At 36.5% G+C, this 19,216-nt stretch overlaps 9 protein-coding genes across 9 annotated transcripts; 5 read left to right on the forward strand and 4 right to left on the reverse strand.

Moving 5' to 3' along the window:
* Positions 1-528: 528 nt before the first annotated feature.
* Positions 529-2,915, forward strand: B0P05DRAFT_564737 (acyl-CoA dehydrogenase/oxidase). The gene is made up of 5 exons (XM_051580876.1): positions 529-851; positions 898-1,129; positions 1,175-2,248; positions 2,314-2,704; positions 2,747-2,915. The coding sequence occupies exons 1-5, from the start codon at positions 571-573 to the stop codon at positions 2,854-2,856; spliced, it is 2,088 nt and encodes a 695-aa protein (XP_051429502.1). The 5' UTR covers positions 529-570; the 3' UTR covers positions 2,857-2,915.
* Positions 2,910-4,322, forward strand: B0P05DRAFT_564744 (mitochondrial carrier domain-containing protein). Its single transcript, XM_051580877.1, has 7 exons — positions 2,910-3,129; positions 3,187-3,290; positions 3,349-3,401; positions 3,455-3,534; positions 3,580-3,716; positions 3,762-3,879; positions 3,937-4,322. The coding sequence occupies exons 1-7, from the start codon at positions 3,024-3,026 to the stop codon at positions 4,254-4,256; spliced, it is 918 nt and encodes a 305-aa protein (XP_051429503.1). The 5' UTR covers positions 2,910-3,023; the 3' UTR covers positions 4,257-4,322.
* A 1,270-nt stretch (positions 4,323-5,592) lies between these two features.
* On the reverse strand, positions 5,593-5,919 carry B0P05DRAFT_441300 (forkhead transcription factor; the record flags this gene model as incomplete). The annotated part of the gene is made up of 2 exons (XM_051573755.1): positions 5,593-5,712; positions 5,782-5,919. Coding segments are annotated over 2 exons (258 nt in total), but the record flags the coding sequence as incomplete, so codon positions are not given.
* A 903-nt stretch (positions 5,920-6,822) lies between these two features.
* On the forward strand, positions 6,823-7,947 carry B0P05DRAFT_564754 (uncharacterized protein). The gene is made up of 2 exons (XM_051580878.1): positions 6,823-6,885; positions 6,964-7,947. The coding sequence occupies exons 1-2, from the start codon at positions 6,876-6,878 to the stop codon at positions 7,506-7,508; spliced, it is 555 nt and encodes a 184-aa protein (XP_051429505.1). The 5' UTR covers positions 6,823-6,875; the 3' UTR covers positions 7,509-7,947.
* Positions 7,948-7,990: 43 nt separating this feature from the next.
* On the forward strand, positions 7,991-9,530 carry B0P05DRAFT_564756 (uncharacterized protein). Its single transcript, XM_051580879.1, has 4 exons — positions 7,991-8,239; positions 8,299-8,613; positions 8,666-8,990; positions 9,042-9,530. Exons 1-4 carry the CDS (start codon positions 8,158-8,160, stop codon positions 9,499-9,501), a joined length of 1,182 nt encoding a protein of 393 aa, XP_051429506.1. The 5' UTR covers positions 7,991-8,157; the 3' UTR covers positions 9,502-9,530.
* A 427-nt stretch (positions 9,531-9,957) lies between these two features.
* B0P05DRAFT_576089 (uncharacterized protein) lies at positions 9,958-10,998 on the reverse strand (the record flags this gene model as incomplete). The annotated part of the gene is made up of 2 exons (XM_051581682.1): positions 9,958-10,765; positions 10,811-10,998. The coding sequence occupies 2 exons, from the start codon at positions 10,996-10,998 to the stop codon at positions 9,958-9,960; spliced, it is 996 nt and encodes a 331-aa protein (XP_051429507.1).
* A 246-nt stretch (positions 10,999-11,244) lies between these two features.
* B0P05DRAFT_564760 (uncharacterized protein) lies at positions 11,245-12,347 on the forward strand. Its single transcript, XM_051580880.1, has 2 exons — positions 11,245-11,762; positions 11,820-12,347. The coding sequence occupies exons 1-2, from the start codon at positions 11,329-11,331 to the stop codon at positions 12,082-12,084; spliced, it is 699 nt and encodes a 232-aa protein (XP_051429508.1). The 5' UTR covers positions 11,245-11,328; the 3' UTR covers positions 12,085-12,347.
* Positions 12,348-12,639: 292 nt separating this feature from the next.
* Positions 12,640-14,826, reverse strand: B0P05DRAFT_481084 (muts domain V-domain-containing protein; the record flags this gene model as incomplete). Its single annotated transcript, XM_051575160.1, has 5 exons — positions 12,640-13,354; positions 13,402-13,922; positions 13,969-14,130; positions 14,171-14,435; positions 14,498-14,826. 5 exons carry the CDS (start codon positions 14,824-14,826, stop codon positions 12,640-12,642), a joined length of 1,992 nt encoding a protein of 663 aa, XP_051429509.1.
* A 760-nt stretch (positions 14,827-15,586) lies between these two features.
* Positions 15,587-16,825, reverse strand: B0P05DRAFT_564767 (Cupredoxin). Its single transcript, XM_051580881.1, has one exon. It carries the CDS (start codon positions 16,729-16,731, stop codon positions 15,619-15,621), a length of 1,113 nt encoding a protein of 370 aa, XP_051429510.1. The 5' UTR covers positions 16,732-16,825; the 3' UTR covers positions 15,587-15,618.
* Positions 16,826-19,216: the final 2,391 nt, after the last annotated feature.

The following is a 19,216-nucleotide window of genomic DNA, read 5'->3' on the forward strand; positions in this document are numbered from 1 at the left end:
ATCATATTAGTAAAGCTTTTGCAGGCATAGTTTCTCGAACAAGTTACAAGCAAAGTCATATCCTATCTGTTATACTTATTAGGATGCTTATCCTGTTGTATTTATTACTGTCATCTGAAACAGATACTGTAGATTCGGCAAGAAAAGTGACCATCATAGCCTTCATTTTAAATGAAGAGAACACAAGAAATTCATTCCCAGGAAAAAAAAAAAAGAGAAAAAGAGTGAAATCTCACACTTCTTTTTTTTTCGGGTGAGAATATCAGTCTAATATAAATCATGTTTGTTGATATCTAGACTTCTTCAAAAAAAAAAAGAAAAAAAAAAGAGAGAGAGAGAGAGAGAGAGATAGTTGAAGTAGACTTACAAGACCTTTGTTCGCCACTTTAACAAACACTTGCATTTAAGCAACAAGAATAGGCTACAAGAAAGGGTTTGAACAAGTGTACAAGAGTAAACCTTGTTATCTCAGCTTAAACTTTACCTTTTCAGTTTATGCTTTGTAGCACTATTCATAAATAAGAAGCTTTTTTCTTTTTCTTTTTCTTTTTTTTTTTTGCTTTTCATACCATGGATTCTCAAACAAAAATCGCTCTGACTCGTATTGAGCAAATCAAGAACCAGTTAAACTTGTCTCCTTCCCCTATGTCTCGCCAGGCACCCAAGGATATGGCAAAAGAACGTATCGCCGCAGAATTTGACATTGAAGCACTTGCTGCATTATGGGCCGGGGGGAAACAAAAATACGAGTTAGTTAAAAAGGCACATGCCCTTATTGAACATGACCCTTTGTTGGTCATTCAATCACCTCGTAATTATCTGGGGCTTTCAAGGCCAGAAATGCGTGAATTGTAAGTCATCAAGCTAAAAACAAATGATTGATGGCAATATATATAGCACCATGGGACAAATCTATCGAGTCCATCAACTGGTATCTGAAATCAATGACAAAGACTTTATTAAAGAAATAGAGAATGCTGTTGCCAATTACAATGAGCATTTTGCCATGCGATTCTTTGTATCAAATTCGCTTTTCAAAAATGTGGTCAACATGATTGGCGATAAAGAACAACAAGAAAGATACGTTCAAGAGGTGGATGATTATAGACTATTTGGGTGTTTTGCAATGGTACATTGAATATGATTCTATGTTGATGCTTATGGTTTCTGCTAGACTGAACTAGGTCATAGTTCTGCTTTGCGTGAGATTGAGACAACAGCTACCTTTGATCTTGCCACAGATGAATTTGTGCTTGATTCTCCCTCCATTACTTCTACCAAATGGTGGATCGGTGGTGCTGCTGAAACAGCGACGCATGCAGTAGTCATTGCGCAAACCATTATCCATGGTAAAGAAGTCGGCTTAAACTGGTTTGTTGTTCAAGTTCGTAACAAGCATGACGGTGCACTGGAACCAGGCGTATTTATTGGCGACATTGGCGAAAAAGTAGGCCATGCCGGTGTAGATAACGGTTGGATTCAGTTCAATAAGAGACGTATTCCTCGTCGAGATATGTTGTCTAAATGGGTGAGTCTGGATCGTCACGGAAACTATTCTCCAGCACCCAATCCTGCTGTCATGTATGCTACTTTGATCCCTGAGCGTCTTGCTCTGATCGGCGTCACAACACAGCTCATCTCTCAAGCGCTTACGATTACAACTCGTTATGGTGTTGTACGCCGTCAAGGCGATAAAAACCAGCAAATCATGGACTATCAATCGCATTACGCCAAGCTCATCCCTGCTATAGCGTTCATGTATATGCTAAAGACTTCTTCTGCTGAAATTTATGGACAGTTTGAGGTCTTGATTGCAGGTGGTAAGATGGACCCTACTATCTATTTGAATCATATGGGTGATATGCATGCTTTGGCTTCTTCCCTCAAAGGATTGGCTGGTTGGTATTCAACAGAGATCCTTGAAACATGCCGTCGAAGCTGTGGTGGACATGCTTATTCTTCTTATAATGCCATTGGTCAACTCGTTGCTGATTGGGGTGTGATGACAACAGGCGGTGGTGATAATGTAGTACTTTTACAACAAGCCTGCCGTTACCTCGTGTATACATTGGACAAAAAACTAGAACATGATACTTATCCTAAGCTTCAGTTCGAAAGTTCTTCTCATTACATCAAGGATGCTAAAATATATCTTGAAAACAAAGTCTGGTCTGTCACAGATGCTTCTGATTGTCTTACCGATTTCACATTGATTGAAGAAGCATTAAATACAGTGCTTGTAAAGCGAGTATGTATACTTTTTTTTATATATATTTTGTATGTCTGCCTAAATAACTCACTCATTTTATCTAGTTGAATAGTATTCGTATGGCTCACAAGAATCGATCTGATGTTTTGCTTGAATCTGTTCGAGTAGCAGAACTTCATTGTGCAGCCTATCTGTTCCATATCGGTGCTAAAAAGTTTGGTCAACCCATTGGAACCAAAGGCATTGAACCTAGTGTCTTGGCGATCATGAAAAAACTGACTGCTGTTTGGGGTCTTCATGTCCTTCATACCTATGGTGATCAAGGTTTTAAAGAAGGTTATTTCACACCTCAGCACATTATCAGTATTGAAAAGACATACATTGACACCTGTAGATCGCTTCGTAGCCAAGTTATCGGGCTTACAGATGGTTTTGGACATCCTGATTTTGTATTGAAAGCACCTATTGCTCGTTACGATGGTGATATCTATCAACGTAAGTAAAGCCTTCATGTTATGTATATCTAATGATCATTAGCTTATTTTGAAACCCTTTTGGCTGCACCAGGAAGTGTTGGCATTGCACCTTACCATGCCAAATACATCAAGCCTTTAACAGATCGTGAAAGTAATAAGAAATCAGCATAATTTAGACCTTCTTTATAAATAAATAATATTTTGTACCTGCATTCATTAAATGAGATGTAATCTGACAAGCAAAATCTAGATCTGTACGACAACCGTCACATTTTCTTTAAACTGAATCAATTTGAGTCATACAACACTCTTTCTTTTCTTTTTCTCATACGCTCACCATGGACGCCTTGACAGCACTTAACCAGGAAAAGAAGCCGCTTATCCCAAAACTTGCTCAAGACCTCATTGCTGGCACAATTGGTGGTTGGGCTCAAGTTGTTGTTGGTAAAGAAATACAGAGAAAAACAAAGTAAAGGGCAGTAACTGATCAGGAACTGAAAGGTCACCCTGCTGACACTATCAAAGTGCGTATGCAAACACAACCTTCCCCACCTATCTATAATGGTGCCATGGATTGTCTTCGAAAACTTGTGAAAGAAGAAGGTGTAAGTTGTAAAAAAAAAATTTTTTTCTTGTTTCGGTACCTTATTATTTGCATGATAGCCTAAAGGTCTTTACAGAGGAGTCATGTCCCCTTTCGCTGGTGTTGGTTTTTGGTAAGTCATAGAGAAAGAGAGAGTGTTGGATAGTGTATGCTGATGGTACATAGTAATGCCGTTATGTTTATGGCAAATGGTTGGTCAAGGCGTATGTTACAAGGTGCTGATGAAAAGAAGAGCTTGACTGTTGGTAAGTTAGATTAAAGAGAGCAAAAGAGAAATTAAAAGACACAAGTTGAATATGGTATTGCTGGTTCTTTTGCTGGTTCTGTCATGGCTTTCCTTAACTGTCCAATTGAGTTACTCAAGGTTAAATTGCAGACACAAGATCCTAATGGTTTCATTAATGCTCAAGGAAAGCATGAACCTGCTGTAAGTATAGATGAAATAAGTGTCTTTGTTCATGGCTGTGTATAGTATAAGGGTGTCATTGATTGTGGTGTCCGTACAGTCCGTGCTCAGGGCTTATTGGGTATTTACCGTGGTATGGGCATCACTTTGTTGAGAGATACACCCAGTTATTTTGCTTATTTCGGTATGATCCTCTCTCTCTCTCTCTTGTTAATACTGACACGCTAATGATCGACTATAGTTGGTTATGAAGGATTAAAGAAATTATTCCAATCCATGAAGGCAGATGGTGAATTGGGCACATTTGAATTATTAATGGCTGGTGGCTTTTCTGGTTTTGCTGCTTGGATTCCTGCTTATCCTCAAGATGTGATCAAGAGTAACTTTCAAAACGACCTTCGTTACAAATCCATTGGACAAGTGGTTAAGACACTCTACAAGACTTCTGGACCCAAGGCTTTTATTAATGGTATTGGTCCTACACTTGTCAGAGCTTTCCCTGCTAATGCTGCTACTTTCTTTGCATACGAAATGGCCATGGGTTTCATGAAGACTTATTAAAATTAAGGTTTTAATACCAATGAATAGACTGAATAAAAAAAATCATATTCTTACATCACAAAGCAGATAAGAAATATTCTTTCATGCTTCCAGAATTGTTGATTAGGGAGAAGAGTGACACAAAAACAAATGTTTTAAAACATAAAATGATGATGACATAATGATGGACACTAAAAAAAAACATACACACACAATCGCTTTATTGCAATTATTGGATTCACGTCATTTGGTTGCATCATGTGTAACTTTAGTTGTTTCGTTAGACTTAGGTTTTATCTTTTTAGAAAAAACGCACTATTTTACAATTACTGGTTTATTCTAAAAAGATAAAAAACCGGTATATGAGTGGTATAGTGTAAGAAGGAGGTGTGCTAAAATCGCTAGAGACATTTTAGCGGATTTGCCATATGGAACAAAATACAAACTCTTTTAGTTCGTTGTTGATCTTTTTTAGTTTAGAAAAACAGCCAATCAACAATGACCAAACCTTAACTCTTTGACACACGGGCCCAATTGAAAAATAAAGTTTTATGTTTGACAATTTCAAATATAGTATCCTATCTTTTTTCGCTTTTTTTTTTAGAACAAACGAGACAACAGCAGCATTTCTTTCCATGAATCTAGCCTCCAAAAAAAACAATAAGACAATGGCTTAACCAATTCAAAAAGGAGCTAAAAACAAAGGATAAAGCTTGTTCCTTGATTTTCTTTTATGCTTTTTTTTTTCCACATAGAACAAAAGCTAAAAGCAGAATCCAAGTTGAGTTGATTACCATACTACTGGGCTAAAACGTGTGCTATAGAATATAGGATTATGACATATCGTGTTTATTACCATTTATATACATTCAAGTTAATTTAAAATGTTATTTACTCTCATCAAAGATGGATTTAACAAGGGATCCATTTCTATTTTTTGATGATATTGTTGCTGCAGTTGTGTAGATGAAAGAATAGGTGTTTCCATATCCGTAGTAGCAGGTGAATGAGGAGATGCAGAACCTCTTACTGAGCTTGTCTTAGAACTTGTCATGCTGCCCAGTGAAGATATGGACCTTTTGTTGTTAAACCGAGCTAAAAAAGAAGTTATACGAACATTCTCATCCACTTCAGTTGTGTATCGATGGTCATCTTGATCTGAAGGAATATTGCTAGGAGGATAGAAAGGTGCCACTAGACTATTGAAATCAATTTCATCCACTATTACTCTCTCTTGTTGTTGTTGTTGTTGTTGTTGTTGTTGTTGCTGTTGTTGTTGCTGTTGGTGCCAATACTCAATATTGCCTAGAAATCCGCTATCAAGAATTTGACGACCAAAGTTAGTGTTGTTTAACTGTTCAAGGTCCACGGTCCAATAGCCACCCTTGCTACCTTTCCCTTTTCCTGCATTATCCTGAGACAAACGTGGGAGTTTACGGAAGCATCTGTTCAGAGATAGGTTATGGCGAATTGTGTTCTGTTTTTTTAAAAAAAAAACTGGATTAATCTTCCGCCATTACGCCTTACTTTATATGGAGATGCTTACCTGCCAACCGGTTTCGTTGGCTTCGTACAAATGAGGATATCTGGTCTGTACCCATTCGTATATTTCCCTTAGTGTCAATCTTTGATCCCTGGAAGTCAAGATAGCCTGAGCAATCAAGGAAGCATAGGAATGGGGTGGTCTTCTTCTTTTTCTAATAGGTCTTTTTTGTAAGTCTAACTGTTGTTGATGTTGCTGATGTTCTAGATGCGTAGCGGCGGCTGTAAAATAAGAGGGGTACACCTGTTGTGGTGAGAAATCATAGTGGTGATGGTGATGATTAGGCGGAGGTAATGCGCCAGGCGCATTAGCTTGAAGGTAGGATCTATTACGCAATAGGTTTTCATAATATTCTGATGTATTATAGAATCCTTCTTGATGTTTCCATTGTTGTTGTTGTTGTTGTTGTTGTTGTTGCTGAGATAAACATGCATTTTTCTCCTTGATGTTTTGTTCATCTAATTCTTCTATTTGACCATCTCGAATAAATCGCATGCCAGGTAAATGGATAATGGAAGACATTCTATTTTATTCTCTTTCTTTCTGCGATAGTTAGTGTTTGTCACACGTACAATGATAAACCAAAAAAAAATATTGTGTATATTGGAAACAAAAAGAAAGAAAAAAATGGGCCTTTGTTGATATAATGTCCTTTATATAACGAACTACAAGTCATGTTCAGAACGGGAAATTATCTTTGACAATACTTAAATAGCTGTCATTCGGTTATATTTTCTCTTCTTTTTCCATTGTATGCAGGAAATTTATTTAAATTAACTTTATATGTGTGTGTACACACACTCTCATTTTATCAAAACTTGCCCAACCAAATATTACCCTCCGAAAAAGGGTTAGTGAGAACCAGCAAATTTTTTTCAGGCCTAGTGGAGAGAGGCTTGTGTTCTGCATAAATGGCGCACTAAAAGTAGAAAATGCGCTTATCCAAAACCATAAAAACCTCGAATAAAAAAAAAAAAATTGAACATAAAAAGGTCTTGGTTTCCAAATCTTTTTTTTTTCATCTCTCTAATTTACTTTTTCTTTTTTTTTTTTTTCTTTTTCTCTGCTTACAAGAAACTACCTGTTTTTTTATTTCAATGTTTAAAGGTAAATTTTATTCCTTCTTTTTTACATGTCATATTTTGAAATCGAACCGAGAAAAAAACTAACTTGTCGGAATAATAGTAGATACATATCAAGCTCCAACAGCAACCTTAACACCTACAAAGTTACTTATGGACACAAGCGTAAACAATACTGACTGGAGTTTCAATCGTCCTGCTACTATGGCTGGCTTTAGCTACATGAATGAAATCAATCCCTTTGATGCCGCCTCAAACTTCTTTGACCAAAAAGTTCAATCTAATACACACAATATGATGATGATGCCACCAAGCCCAGAAGACGACAACTACAGTACAAACACAGAGCTGGTACGCCCACCGGCTCCTCTCACGCCACCTTCTGCTACTTCGGACACCCCACCCAGAAAGCAACGAAAGAAGCTTTTGGAAAAAAACCGTGAAGCCGCTTACCGCTGCCGACAAAAAAAGAAGAAGTGGATCCATGATCTCGAAGAAAAATCGGTGACTTTTGAAAACAGAAACAAAGAACTTCAAGAACAGGTTTCACAATTAAGAGAAGAAAGCATCTATCTGCGCAACTTACTCTTGACCCACGGTAACTGTGATTGTGAAGTAGTGGTAAGTTTGTATATGAAGAAAGAGTGATAGAGAACTAACGTGAACCTTCAATAGCAAGCGTATTTGCGTCGCACTTCGGAACAGTTATCTAGCAACATCTACTCAAACTTAAGCAAGTTGGTTGGCTCTTCATCGTCGGCTAATTCTGAATCTTCTGGTTATGATGACCGCCGACTCTCTTTTGATCAGTAATCAACTCTTTTACCCTATCTCCCATACAAAAAAAGAGAACCTCTCCACAGTATATACTTTTAATTTTCTTTTTTTCTTTTTTTTTCTCTTTGAAAAAGAAAAAGACACCATTGTACACTTATTGAATGCACATATACACCCTCCCCTCCCCCTTTCCCTTTTTTTTCTTAGCAATCCAAAAAAATACTTTATCCTTCATCTTGTTAAATAATACTATATTCATACTATTTTCATAATAAAAAAATCAAACTCATAAAATACTTTTTATATAAAACAGTCGTTTTCTTTATCGAGATTGAATTACTGGTTGGTTTTGATTTCACTTTGGGTAACACAATCTCAGGTTTGTTATACTCAATCATGTTGTTGACAGACTATCGATTGTGAAAAGTTCAAGTTGTGTTTTGATCATGTGATTTAAATTATTATATATACCAGGATTTTTTTTTCTATTCTATTCTCTTGTACAAGACTAAAATAAAATATGAAAGTAGTTTATGGTAAAGATGGTCTTTTACACAACCCTCCTATAGAAGTAACAAGTGGTGAAAGTAAACCCTATATCGGTAATATAGCATTGATTTATTGCTTTGAAACTGACACACACAAACACATTTCTATTTAGAATCTCCCAAACGATTAGAGTCAATCAAACAATTTATGGAGACGCATCCTGAATTTGAAATAGTCGAACCCAGCGATTACTCACTCGGTCCTATTCTAGATGTTCATGAAAAAGATTATATCAAGTTCTTGGCAACCATCTATCAAGAATGGATAGCTGAAGGTCTTCCTCCAAACGCTTGTATTGGTGATACATTTGCTACTCATTCATTTATCGGTAAACTTGACCCTCAAATCGCCAAGAAAAATGCATTTCAATCACCTCAAGGTAAAATGGGGTATTTCATAGGTGATATGTCTGTGGGATTTGTCCAAGGTGAGTTTTATTATTCGGCTAAACTCAAGTCGTTCACACGATCTGAATTCAGATACGTGGCGGGCCACTTATGCTTCTGCTCAAGTTGTACTTTCTGCTGCCCACCAATTAATGGAGATGACGACACATGGTGAGGGCGAACAGGCCATTTATGCTTTATGCAGACCTCCCGGCCACCATGCTTCTCATCAAATGTCCGCTGGTTATTGTCTTGTCAATAATGCAGCTGTGGCTGCTCGGTTTCTACAAAACTATACCTTGCAAGATATGAACAAGGTAAAGAAGCCTTATTGCTTTGATTCAGTCCGTCAAGATGCTGGATTTACGCCTTTGGGTCAAAGCAAGAAAATCTTGATTGTCGATATCGACTTTCACCAGTAAATAGACCACACCCGTCTTTTGTTTATTGACTGACGTTATCCTAATAGTGGCAATGGTACACAAGATATTTTCTATGAAGATCCTACTGTCTTTTATGTCTCTCTTCATGGTTATCCCAACTACCCTTTTGTTTCTGGTTCAGAGGAAGAAGAAGGTACAGGTGCTGGCCTTGGCTATAATATCAATGTGCCTTTGGATCCAAACACAACGACAGATAAAATTTATCTTTATCATCTTGACCATGTGCTCAATGGCACTAAAGTAGTTCAGTTCAAAGCGGACATTGTTATTGTGTCTATGGGTCTAGATACCTGGCATGAAGATCCTATTGCTGGTATGAAGGGGCTTCAAGACATGGACGCGTATAAAAAGATGGGCCAATGCATCAAGACATCTCAAGGAACTAGACAACGACCTGTCTTGTTTGTGCAAGAAGGTGGTTATACGATAGACAAATTAGGTGATTTAGCTGGTCGTGTACTACAAGGCTATTCTGAACCTTGTTAGAATAAACAAATCTTGTTTAATTTTCTAAACATTTGATGTATGCGTCATTGGTCACAAAGGATTAAGATCAACGGAAGCTTCCTGTTCAGGAATATAAATAACGCCTTCTTAAAAGTGTTTGTGGGGTTAACTAACAGTAGTAAGCATATCGTCATCTGCTGCCAACTTTTGATCATAGAATAATAATGCTATACATGTAAAGCGGGAATATAAAAGGGCTGAGTTTATGCCATTGAGACTGGTCTACTTCAAATTAACTAATGTTACTGATCTTGGTCTATTAACATATTGTCCATTTGAAGGCTGTCATGATTAACCCTTCTTTTTCTTTTATTTTTATTGTTATTATACGCCATTTGACTCCTCATCCCTTCTTTATTTGTATGTTGGGGTAAATAGGCTTTTTAGAAAAAGAAATTAAATTAAAATATCTAAAAATACACAACGCACGTTCCATTAAAATAAAGCCTGTTGTATTATATTGGAATTCAAGAGATGACAATGAATTAAATGGTGTCCTTTGTTCCCGCATAGAATACAGTCATCTTCCTCCGTTTGTTCTTCTTCGTCTTCTTCCTCTTCAATAGGTGTATCCAACAATCGATCTCTTGGTATAAATGTTGACCATCGATTATCTAAAGAGGTGTTGATTTTGATATGGTGTGTATATTTCTTTAATTCAGAGTTCAATTTTAAGCTTTGTTGCCGTGCTGTTCTGAGTGAATGCATTAAATCTGTCTCTTTATCGAGTTTGGATTGCAAGGCAGTTTCAAGCACATGAATATCTTGAAGTAATATTTTGATTTCTTGATGGTGTCTTTCTTGTTGTTCTTTTCGCTTATTTTCAATTGTATTTAGGGATATTTCATAAGACCCAATGGCTTCTAACACTGATTTCTGTAAATCATCTTTCTCGGCTACGGATGCGTGTAACTTTTGCTTTTCTATTTGAAGAGCATACTCTAGTTGTTGTACTTTTTGATAGTTGACTTGTACCATGCCTTCTAGTATTTCTATACTATCTATACTTGCTTTTTTAATATCCACTATACTATTTTCGAGATGTTGAATGTGTTTATCTTTTAATGCTAATTGTGATTGATGTTCTTTCTTGAGTTGTCTATTTTCAGCTTCCAGAGCCTCTATTTTCTCAATCCATTGATGTTGATGCAAAGGTAGTGGTGGTGGCACTGGTTGTTGTTTGACTAATTTGATAGCTAGAATAAAAAGTCCAGTCTTGGGAGGACAAATAAAATAACGTTTACTAGAATAAAGTATAAATGATGTGTGATGATAGCTGTCTACTTACCCATCTACTGATCCATCATTCTTACCTAGTCCTACTGTGTCTAGTTCGATACCAACCCAAGTACCAGCCTTAAATTTTGTTGGTCCAATAAAACGAATGATGCCAAACAATGAATTCACTTGAACTCGATCTCCTATACGAAAAGGAAAAGAAGGTTCATGCAGTGACAAGCGTAACTTGTTGATCATGGTTGTTGTGTCCGTCCATGTTGTTGACATTCTGTTTATATAAAAGAAAAAGAGAAAAGGAGTTGCATATTTTGAGTTTTTTTTTTTTTTTTTTTTTTTTTTTTTTTTTGATTGATTGATTTTAAATTACACAATAAAACTCCCTTTTTCATTCAAAAGGCACATGTTGTTTATTTAAACAATGAATGCAGGCATTGAAACATGTCCAGTAAAAATTCAATTGCATGATGGATAAAGTATTTTGCGATAGGAAAGATTTATTCACACCCATTCTAAATATATATATATATATATTTTCTCTCTCTCCCTTTTTTCCTTCTTTTCTTCAATATGTCTACTGTTGCTGTTATGAAACCATTTGTTATGAAAAATATGCCTACCATAGGCTTAAATAGATATCCACCTAAAATGAATAAAAGTCATACAAAGCAACAGGGAATCAATCCTACTAAAGAGAAAAAGAATACTCCTTCAAAAAAAGTATCTGCTTCTGCTCCTACAACTCCACAACAGAGAAGAACCGTATTACCTGTTAAACAAAGAAGAGTTGAACGTAGAAAGGAAATAAAATCCATGACAGAAGCCATTCTTCACCTTGACTTACCCTCTTCTTCTTCTTCTTCTGAATCCGACGACTCCTTGGACACTTTACAACAAAAGAGACCTAACATAAAGAAAAAAAAGTCTCAAGGAAACAAGAAACATCACAGTGCATCACCCTCTCCAGTACTTGTCCATACTCTTTCTACTCTGATAACAAAAAAGTATATTGTTTATCTACAAAAAAAAAAAAAAAAAGACAGAAACTAACTTCCTGTTAGGGAGAGCAACTCAAGAAATCGTCGTAGATCAACCAGTGCTGTCGATTCTAGAAGCAGCGCCACAGTCTATGCTGGTCCCACGTTTAACAATGCACCTGCACCAAGTGCTTTACCTTTACCAGCCTTTTCGTATAGTACCAATACTCATCTTCAGCAACATTCTAGAGATTTAATGAACCTCTTATCTCACTCACATCAAGAGCGTTCTTTTGAACAAGACCTCTCTCAAATTCAAAGAGATTTGAGGTCTATGCTCAAGATTTAAATTTTCTGTACATGACTCTTTCCCTCTTTCTCCCTTTTTTTTTTTTATATTCCCCACCAAAAAAGCACAACATACCCTACTTTAGTTTGTATATTCCTCTAGTTTTTATGATGCGTGTGTGTATGAGAGAAAGAGTGTGTACATGTATCGTTATATATATCTATCTTGCCTGCTATATATGTTTAAGGGCTACTTTTGCATATTCTTTTTTTTTTAATGTAAACAACGATAAAATGAATAAAAAGAATGTCATTTGTTTAAAATTTATTATTTGCGTGAAATGGTAGTTGTTTAAAATAACTTGTTTGACATCATACGCTGTAACAAATCTATGTGTTTCTGCTTCAAGCCAAACTGGTCAGTTTCCTTTTGAAGTTGTTCTGATTTGCTTTTTGCTGCTTTAATTACTGAAACCGGTATGTTTGCTAACTTTGCTACATTCATTCTAAACAAACAAATAAACAAAATGATATCATCATGTTTTCTTTTGTTACCCATAACTACTTGAAGCAATACCATTCACTAGTTTATACAAGAAAACAATATCGGAAATACCTAACAAGCATTAAACATTGAAAACATTCCTTCTCTATTACCATCTTGTCCTTCTTCCTCTAAAAAACCCATAAAACCATTCTTGACTTTGTCGGGAAACTCTTGCGACATATTACCTAAAGATGGATAATGCGTGACAAACAACGCTAATGAACCCAAATCAACAAAATACTTGAGTACAGCATACGCAATGGCTTGTCCATCATGTGTGCTTGTGCCTCTTCCTAATTCGTCTAAGATCACCAAGGATCGTGAAGTAGCATGTCGCATCATGTCGGATGTTTCGTTTAGTTCGACCATAAACGTACTTTCACCGCGCATCATATTATCAGATGCTCCCATACGTGTATAGATGGCATCCAGCATCCCCAGGGTTGCACTTTTGGCAGGTACATAGGATCCTATTTGTGCCATCATGGCAATCAATCCAATCTGACGAACATAAGAACTTTTACCGCCCATATTAGGTCCAGTCAAAATTAATGTCTTGTGTGGATGGCCCAGTTGAATGTCATTCGATACATAGTTGGATGTAAGGTGTTCAATGATAGGATGTCGAGCTTCAATGACATCCATGTAAGGTTCATGTGTTTGAACCAACGTTGGTTTGACATAATCTGTTTGACTTGCGGTGATGCTCAATGACAGCAAACAATCCAATTGAGCTAGACAAGACACAACATCACGCAAATCTTCATAATGTTGTGCAATATCACTAAACAAGAACATGAGCCCATATGGGGATTAAAGAATCCAACTTACACAAGAAAGCTTTTGTAAGCCTTGTCAGCGCATAAAGCCAGCATTTCTCGATGTTGTTCATGCTCCTTTAATTTTTGGATAATAAACTTGTCATGGTATCTACTGACAGTCTTTGTTCCGCTTATTTTGATCCAGTCCTGAGGTACACTTTTTGTTTTGGCATTTGATACTTCAAACAAATAGTCAATACCTGCTACCGTAACAAACTTCAAATGATCTTCAAGACCGGTGGCTGTCTTTTGTTCTGCTAAATGTTCCTGTAGTATATGTTCAATAGACTTTATGTTGTTTTTTTCTCGAGGAATCTCAGGCCATCTCTCTTCTGACAGGAAAAAATGAACCTTGTCTTTGGTAGGTTGAACGGCGGATCGAAACTCGGATACAATAGATTGAACTGTAGGAAGTCGACCAAAGAGTTGATTTAGTAATCTTGATTTAAACTCAATATTATTGACATGGTGAAAAGCAGTGGACACCTTGACAAATCCATCCAACACTTGGACTAATTCTATGGGTGTTGACTATCCATGGTCAGAAATTCAAGAGGTAGAGTCATGATCAGCTTACTTTTCCATAATGAATTCGGCATAATCCTTTTTCAAGATCAGGTAATTGACGAAAAGTAGATAGAAGCAGATTCTTTTTTGAGTTTGTTGTCGATATAATTTCTTCAATAGCATTCATACGTTCATTCAATTTGCTATTTTTGTATTGATTAGGACATAATGACTCCCCCCCCCCTCCAAAAAAGAAAAAAAGGGATGTTGACTTGCCTGATATCAATCAATGGTCTACCAATCCATTTCTTTAACAGACGTTGTCCAAATTTCGTTTTAGTATGATTCAAGACTGAGAACAAGGACCCCTTTTCTGTAAAATCAGTATTGTTACGGTAGACCTCAAGATTGACCAATGTGTTGCCGTTCAGAAGCATATGACTCTTGGATACAAAATGAGAGAAAAACTTGGCAGATTTGAGAATATCTGACAACTGAAACTCTTTCAAGTAGCGAACAAGAGCAGCAAGTGCTTTACTAAATAACATGCGTTAATGCAATTTTCTAAAAAAAAAAGAACAATAACAACAAAGACTTACACTACAACGCTTGGTAGTTCAATGATGTGTGTTAAATAAGGTGTCGTTGCATAAAAATCAGTGACAAAAGTCAAGGATGCATTATAATCTGTACACAAAGTATCCATAACAGGCATACGCTCAATACGCACAGACTCTTGTCCAAACGAAGTCGATTTTTGTAGGGATAGATAATGCATTAACTTTTCGGTTGGTTGACTAAGACTGGTGGGTACCAACATCTCTACAGGCTCAATATGAAGTAGCCGAGTCTCTAGCTCGTTGCGCATGTAGGTGTCTTCAAATGCGTCATATATAATGTCGCCTGTGGATGGATGAACAGCCACCATGCCTGTCAGCACACGTTCATCTGACGCATGTCCTCCACGCTTTTCTTCTACAAGGCACATAAGATAGCCTCCTGATGAAGTGGGCGTCGTATCAAAGAGGAGATCATCTACCAAAGTGCCTTTTGTGATCATTTGGTCGAGTTCTCTGGCAAATGGCTGACTTTTGTTGGATCCAGCTGCTTTTAATGCTGCTGTTTCTGTTTGACGTACAATGCCTACTCTATACCCTGCATTGACAAGTCTAGTAATCATAGATAAGCAACAATGCCTCGATAATGCTTTATAGATACTTTTTAACATGAATATTTAATCGATGAACAGGTATACTTGCAACGTAGAAGTTACGGTCAATGAAATGTGCAATGTGCAAAATACGTGAAGCAATCTAGATGACCTGTCAACCTTTTACTTTCTTCATTTGATCTAACCTTGGCATCTTCACCGAAAAATCGAAACTTGTATCCCACTTCAATTAACAAGAGACAATGGGGGTATTTTTCTTTTAGCTCAGCTACTTGTGCTTCAAGTGGTGTGAGTTTTTGTTTCTGTATAATTGTATCTTGATGTTTTTGGCTTTTTTCTCGTGCCATAGTATTCAGTTTTTCTCGAAACTGCTGATGAAGTTTTTCAAGATCTTGACTTGATCTTGACTTGTTTACACATATGCCTTCAAGTCTTGGTTTTTTCTCGGCTGGTTTCTTTGTAAAGTAAGAACTGATAGAAGACTGTCGCTTCATACGAAAAAAAAAAAATACGCGAAAAGAAAAAAAAACAATATTTTATTTGGAAAAATCACTCCCAACCTTCATCACCTGTGTAAATCACTTCTTCTACTTGATAAAAGGCACTCATACCAGACTCGAAATGAGAAGCAACATGACAATGAAAAAGCCATTGTCCAGGATTATCAGGCACCATGTCCACTACTTCAAAACTAATAGGCGTTAAATCAACCACATCTACTCGACGACCATGCTGCAACATAGTAGCACCATGCCAGTGAGCTGTATGCACATCTTCATCAGAAACGCCAAAAGATACGATATACCAACGAACACGAGATCCATAGACCAAATTGATCACCTTATTGTTGTTATAGACATAACCATTGATATGATACATGCGATTCGATTCACTAAATAAGGGATCATGGGCCTTTAATTCATGCATACGTTCCATGCTGAGTCCAACACGTTCGCCTGACTCTTTAAAATAAGTGGATTCGGATTCGTCTGTGTTGGTCATTAATGTAAATACTTCTTGATCAATGCCTATAGGTCTTTCAAACATGGCACCAGGAGAAGGGTATTCTAATGTTCCTTTTTGATAGATGACCACCAGTCCTAACAAGCCAGCATTGACATCTCCTTTAGGAGAAGCCTTAGAGGAATAAGCCCAGACAACAGAGGACTGATTCTCGGGAAACGTATAGTCAGATGGAATATCCCATACATAACGATACGTTTGTCCTGGTTGAACAAATTTGCCTGGTAATCTAGATGGACCATTGGACGTATGAGGATGCAAACTATGCGGATATCTTGCTCGGTTCAGAAAAGTAATATGGATCTGATCGCCTGCTTCTGCGCGAATGATAGGGCCCAAGTTACCCAGTACAGTATCATGCGCGATAGGATTAGTGAAGCTTTCGTCTCGATATTGTCGGTAAAATGCTTTTTGGTAAGTTGAACCTATACGCCTGTTTTTGCGATATACAGTGTAGAGCGCAGCAGGCGATTTGGTCAGGGGAAGATCTCGGACATTGTCCCAGTGCATAGGTGCATAATCCCAAAGCTCTTCCTCCGCTGCTATATAGAACTGTCGAATAGTGCGATTCGTAGTTGGTAGTGAGCATATTTCATAAATAAAGAACAGCAGAATACAGAATATAATAAAGATGTTCATATTGATTTGAATATCATTTTTTGAAGAAAAAGAAAGGCGAAAAAAGAGCTCAGCCCAACCAAGAAATAAGCGAAAGGAAATGAGCTGTTAAAATTCTTGTTAGTAGCAATTGTGCAACTAGTCAAAAATAGCCTCGCTAATACACCTTGTTCTAAAAAAAAAAAAAAAAAAAAAAAAAAAAGGGGGGGAGACAATGTGTTCTTTATACTCTTATAACACATGCAAGAGCTATATATGCAAACCCAAAAGAATACTATATTCATGAAAAGGGATGAAGGATTAATACAAGTCTAACTTCCAACTGTTGATTTACATTAGAAGCACTAAACTTTTACCGTTTTGATATGATTTCTGATACTTAACAGGAAAAGAGAATACAACGAGGTAATGAGAAATAATGACTACTGACCCATGCATCAGAGTGAAGCTTTAAAAGGTATGAAATTCAAGCAACAGTTACAGAATTTCACGTTTATAGTTCTGACACTCAATTAAGTTGAATATGATTAACCAGTAAATCTGAGAATATATTCTGAAGTAATTTGATTGGCTAGCAGTCAAGTGACTTTATTATAATTTTAGATGAATGTTTAATATGGATTGGTCTTCCAGACTAACAGTGATGATACGAGAGTTTATAGTAGAATTGAGGCAGATATTTTCGAATGTAATGGCACCAGATTCTCAGGTGATATCCCCAAAATAACTTAAAGAAAAATTCCCCTTTTTGTTAGGTTTTGCTAATTAAGCTTTTATACAATTCAATGGAATTAGATAATAAGAGCATAATGTACTGAGAAACAACGATAAGAACATAGATATGTACAGCAGGTAACGGGTAAAAGAGGAATTAAAGATGATAAAGGCCTTGATTTGCTTGTATAAGAAAGAGTAGTGTTGTGAACATATATGAATTCATATCCATAGATCAATAAATGATGATCATGGCAAAAGGCCAGATCACATCTATGGCAATTGCAATGGATCTATAGTCACTGACATTCACTCATTCTACTAGAAGTACTTGTGATGTTTTGATAATAGAGAGTTATATGATAAGATAATGTAGAGACAAAGGTAGATACTTTGAGACTGTTCTATACAATTTTATTGTTCTTTTTGACTATAAATTATTCTAGCATATTTATACATGAAGAGATGTCGGAGTAAGTAGTCGTAGAGTTTGTGGTGATCCGAGCACTTTCAATACAAAATATAATAAATAATCTTTCATCATATAAATGAATAATCACTTATAGCACTATACATTATAAATATAAAGTAAGCACTGTATAATGACAGTAAATAACGATAACTGGGATAATATGGATATTTACAAATAAGGAAACCATAATTGTACCTTTTAGATAACCAGGAGGATTAAAGGAGAATCTACATAGTCAACTCCCAGGCACAAGCTGTCAAAGTGTTCAGTAATCAATAATCAATAATCAATAATCAGTAATCAGTAATCACAATTAGTCAATAAATCAGGTAGTATAAAAGACAACCTGGAAAAGATATATCTTAGAGGATTATCATTTATTTTTGTAATAAAGAAGTACTGAACAGTCTCACTGTATTTCTTTGTTTTCTTTTCTGTTTTCTATATTTCTTTTCACAACACAAACATCACAACTCACCAGTACCGGGACCAGGCGATGTGACATTTCATGTCAAAACTTGTGTGATGATCTGACGTTAAATAAGTCTTCATTTACATACTAAAATACATCATAATCAATTTACATCAGAAATAGACATAAAAGAACCTCTTGTACTGAATAAGACAATGGATCTTTTAATAGATCAAGACTTATAACCGAAATCCATAATTTATATTATTTAGTTAATTTAAAGTAGTCTATGATAATAGAGACTCAGTCATTTGCATGAACTCTACGACTACTTACTCCGACATCTCTTCATGTATAAATATGCTAGAATTTAAAATTGTATAGAACAGTCTCAAAATATCTACCTTTGTCTCTACATTATCGTATCATACAACTCTCTATTATTAAAACATCACAGGCTATTTATTATATTTTGTATTGAAAGTGCTCAGATCACCACACAAGCACAGGCCGAGGTAGAGAGGAGCGAGCCAGTACATCCCAGATGACACGTCTGTCGACAGTATCATAAGCAGCCTTGATGTCAAGAAAAGCAACAACAGGACGGCGACGGTTGGTTAGAAAGTAATCATGCATCAAGTCATGCAAGCATAGAGCTTGATCCAGAGGACTACGTTGAGGACGGAAACCACCTTGCGCAATGTCCAGTGTAGGCGAGTGTTCATGAAGACAATCAGCTATTGTAAACTCAAAGAGCTTACGCATGACTGATGTCAACGAAATCGGTCGATAGTTGGACGGATCAGAGGGATCACCTTTTTTGTGTATCGGGTATACATTAGCAAGACGCCAGAGAGAAGGAGTATAAGCCCATTGATAACACAGGGAGAACAGGAGAGACAAAAGCG

Source organism: Gilbertella persicaria (genome assembly GCF_025201335.1).
Source record: "Gilbertella persicaria strain CBS 190.32 chromosome Unknown B0P05scaffold_76, whole genome shotgun sequence".
Taxonomy (NCBI): Eukaryota; Fungi; Mucoromycota; class Mucoromycetes; order Mucorales; family Choanephoraceae; genus Gilbertella; species Gilbertella persicaria.

What these genes read in the sequence shown, in the direction of transcription:
- B0P05DRAFT_564737 (XM_051580876.1), top strand. Translation starts at nt 571, where the DNA reads ATGGATTCTCAAACAAAAATCGCTCTGACTCGTATTGAGCAAATCAAG. An exon ending in AGGCCAGAAATGCGTGAATT is followed by an intron (nt 852 to 897) that starts GTAAGTCATCAA and finishes CAATATATATAG; the next exon opens with CACCATGGGACAAATCTATC. An exon ending in TATTTGGGTGTTTTGCAATG is followed by an intron (nt 1,130 to 1,174) that starts GTACATTGAATA and finishes GGTTTCTGCTAG; the next exon opens with ACTGAACTAGGTCATAGTTC.
- B0P05DRAFT_564767 (XM_051580881.1), bottom strand. Translation starts at nt 16,731, where the DNA reads ATGAACATCTTTATTATATTCTGTATTCTGCTGTTCTTTATTTATGAA.
- B0P05DRAFT_564756 (XM_051580879.1), top strand. Translation starts at nt 8,158, where the DNA reads ATGAAAGTAGTTTATGGTAAAGATGGTCTTTTACACAACCCTCCTATA. An exon ending in TGAAAGTAAACCCTATATCG is followed by an intron (nt 8,240 to 8,298) that starts GTAATATAGCAT and finishes ATTTCTATTTAG; the next exon opens with AATCTCCCAAACGATTAGAG. An exon ending in GTCGATATCGACTTTCACCA is followed by an intron (nt 8,991 to 9,041) that starts GTAAATAGACCA and finishes TTATCCTAATAG; the next exon opens with TGGCAATGGTACACAAGATA.
- B0P05DRAFT_564760 (XM_051580880.1), top strand. Translation starts at nt 11,329, where the DNA reads ATGTCTACTGTTGCTGTTATGAAACCATTTGTTATGAAAAATATGCCT. An exon ending in TCTACTCTGATAACAAAAAA is followed by an intron (nt 11,763 to 11,819) that starts GTATATTGTTTA and finishes ACTTCCTGTTAG; the next exon opens with GGAGAGCAACTCAAGAAATC.
- B0P05DRAFT_564744 (XM_051580877.1), top strand. Translation starts at nt 3,024, where the DNA reads ATGGACGCCTTGACAGCACTTAACCAGGAAAAGAAGCCGCTTATCCCA. An exon ending in AAAGAAGAGCTTGACTGTTG is followed by an intron (nt 3,535 to 3,579) that starts GTAAGTTAGATT and finishes AAAAGACACAAG; the next exon opens with TTGAATATGGTATTGCTGGT. An exon ending in AAGGAAAGCATGAACCTGCT is followed by an intron (nt 3,717 to 3,761) that starts GTAAGTATAGAT and finishes GGCTGTGTATAG; the next exon opens with TATAAGGGTGTCATTGATTG.